The 2,144-nt window shown below is 35.3% G+C and overlaps 1 protein-coding gene across 1 annotated transcript in view; it reads left to right on the forward strand.

Annotated features, from left to right (window-relative positions):
* The window catches only part of LOC137626808 (uncharacterized), a 13,018-nt gene extending 11,314 nt beyond the window's left edge, over positions 1 to 1,704 (forward strand). The window contains exons 4-5 of the mRNA XM_068357797.1: positions 1 to 715; positions 1,635 to 1,704. The exon at positions 1 to 715 is cut by the window's left edge and continues 1,751 nt beyond it. Coding sequence (XP_068213898.1) covers positions 1 to 715; positions 1,635 to 1,704 — 785 coding nt within the window. The remainder of the gene's footprint in view (positions 716 to 1,634) is intronic.
* The last annotated feature ends 440 nt before the right edge of the window (positions 1,705 to 2,144 follow it).

Genomic DNA, 2,144 nt, shown 5'->3' on the forward strand with positions numbered 1-2,144 from the left:
CCTTCAACAACTCCTATTACACTTTCCCTCATAAGGGTTTCATGGAGTTCATGGGAGGTTACAATATCCGCAAACAAGTGACCAGATTGCCAATGCAAATGTGGAGTCAGGAATTATCTAAGACATGTATTCCACCACACATTCAGAAGAAAATGCTTTCTAGTGTTGTCTCAAATACAAGAATAAAGAAGGCAACAGTAAAAGACGTTGTGAAAGAGCTGCATGGGGGCTCTCTCCCTGACTCTCTGGAGAAGTATCAAAACCTACTTATCCAGACACTAAGCATTTTCCACGTGGGGGAAGTGGAGGTGCCAATGGCAACCAAGATTGAGACCCTGGAACTCTTGGAGGAGTCAGGATTGAAGGACAAAGACTCCTTCCTGAAAGTCATCCACAACATAAAGTGCAATGACGAACTCTCACGCTGGATAGCGCAAAGGTTTCGCTTGATTGATGACAACACTGAAATCACTGACTCATCATTCGAGTCTTACATCGCCCTCCTTGCAGCCACTGATCCTCCTCTCCCAAACAGAGATGAAATTAGAATTTATATAGACCTCTATGAAACTATCTCCGGTTTCGAGGTACTAACCAAACATCTCTTGCGACACCAGGTTTACCCAAGAGAAATATTGCTTCATCGCAGGTTTAGAGAATTTACGTCTATTAACGCAGAGGAAACAGAGTCGATCAAAAGTCTGCTCAGCGAAGAGTAAGTTTTGCCTTTTCCTTTGCTTTTCTGACAGTTATTCTGAATATCAGCCTACTTCTTAACTAATATCATCAAATATTTTTATGAAAAAGATAGTGATACATAAAAACACAAACACACACACACACACACACACACACACACACACACACACACATATATATATATATATATATATATATATATATATATATATATATATATATATATATATATATATATATATATATATATGTATGTATGTATGTATGTATGCATGTTAAGCCTACTTTTAAAGAGAAATGAAGACAGACATGAATAATTAGGCTACAAATTTTGCCACAATCCTCAACTTGAATCTCATAGTCTATATCCTTTATATTACTAGTATCATCATCATCATCATCATCAAAGTCATCACAGTCATCATTAGATTCATTATAAAAAAAGTCTCAAATTTATTTTCCTTCTCATTTATAGATGATATAAATTTCAATATTCCACCAAATTATTCCTTTTTACTTTTCATTCTTATCATCATCATCATTATCATCGTCATCGTCTCCTTAATCATCTTAATCACCATCATCATTCCACTTAATAAAATTCCCGATCGAATCTAATAATTATTTCTTTCTTTTCTTCTCTTTGCAACAGTTGTTGGTCTTACACAGGCATCTGGAACCCAACGTTTCATATCCCTCTCTAATGGGTTCAGTATATGGATTTTACTAAATTGGTTTGTCTTCAGCCATTAAGCAATATACATTTCACATATATTTGAAAAAAAAGTTTAGTTTTATGTTTATTATATATTTTCAGGAGAATTATTTGTTAAATTTTTCTAGGGAAATTCGTCCATTTCTTGCAATGGCGCTTGCATCAGCCTTCTGGTGAGAGGTCGTTTTGGTACGTCAACTTTTTCTGGGATATTATTCAGGAGTCTGGGCAGTCTGCATCCAGCCAGTACTTGGGCAGCAGGGGAGACAGTGTCTATTAAAGAATTTTGAGACATCTTTACTATGAGCTGCAAAACTGCAAGAGACTGTGCATGGCCGGAAGAGCCAGACAATCTGCTAAAACAAGAGACATTTCCTGCATACTGGAAATAGATTTTGACATCCGGGAGCAACACTAAGATAGGTCACCTCCCAATGTCTTCATCCCTTTACTTCTTAGGTTATATCGAAGTTGGTGAGTACCAGACTCAGTCATTTATCAACTCATCCTTTTCTAAAATAATCTTCCTTTTCTTTGCATAAAATCTCTTATTTAAAACTCAAATACTCTGCACAAGATTAGTTACTGGAAGATTTGGTCATTACACAAGTGATATCTCTCCTTTTTTCGTCTTAGTAAACATTTATGAATTATGAGACTTAAAATGATGAATCCATTTAATTCTGAATTGTCTTTTTAAATGTAGTTATTATTTTGATTATTGAAATAA

Source organism: Palaemon carinicauda, chromosome 34 (genome assembly GCF_036898095.1).
Source record: "Palaemon carinicauda isolate YSFRI2023 chromosome 34, ASM3689809v2, whole genome shotgun sequence".
NCBI lineage: Eukaryota > Metazoa > Arthropoda > Malacostraca > Decapoda > Palaemonidae > Palaemon > Palaemon carinicauda.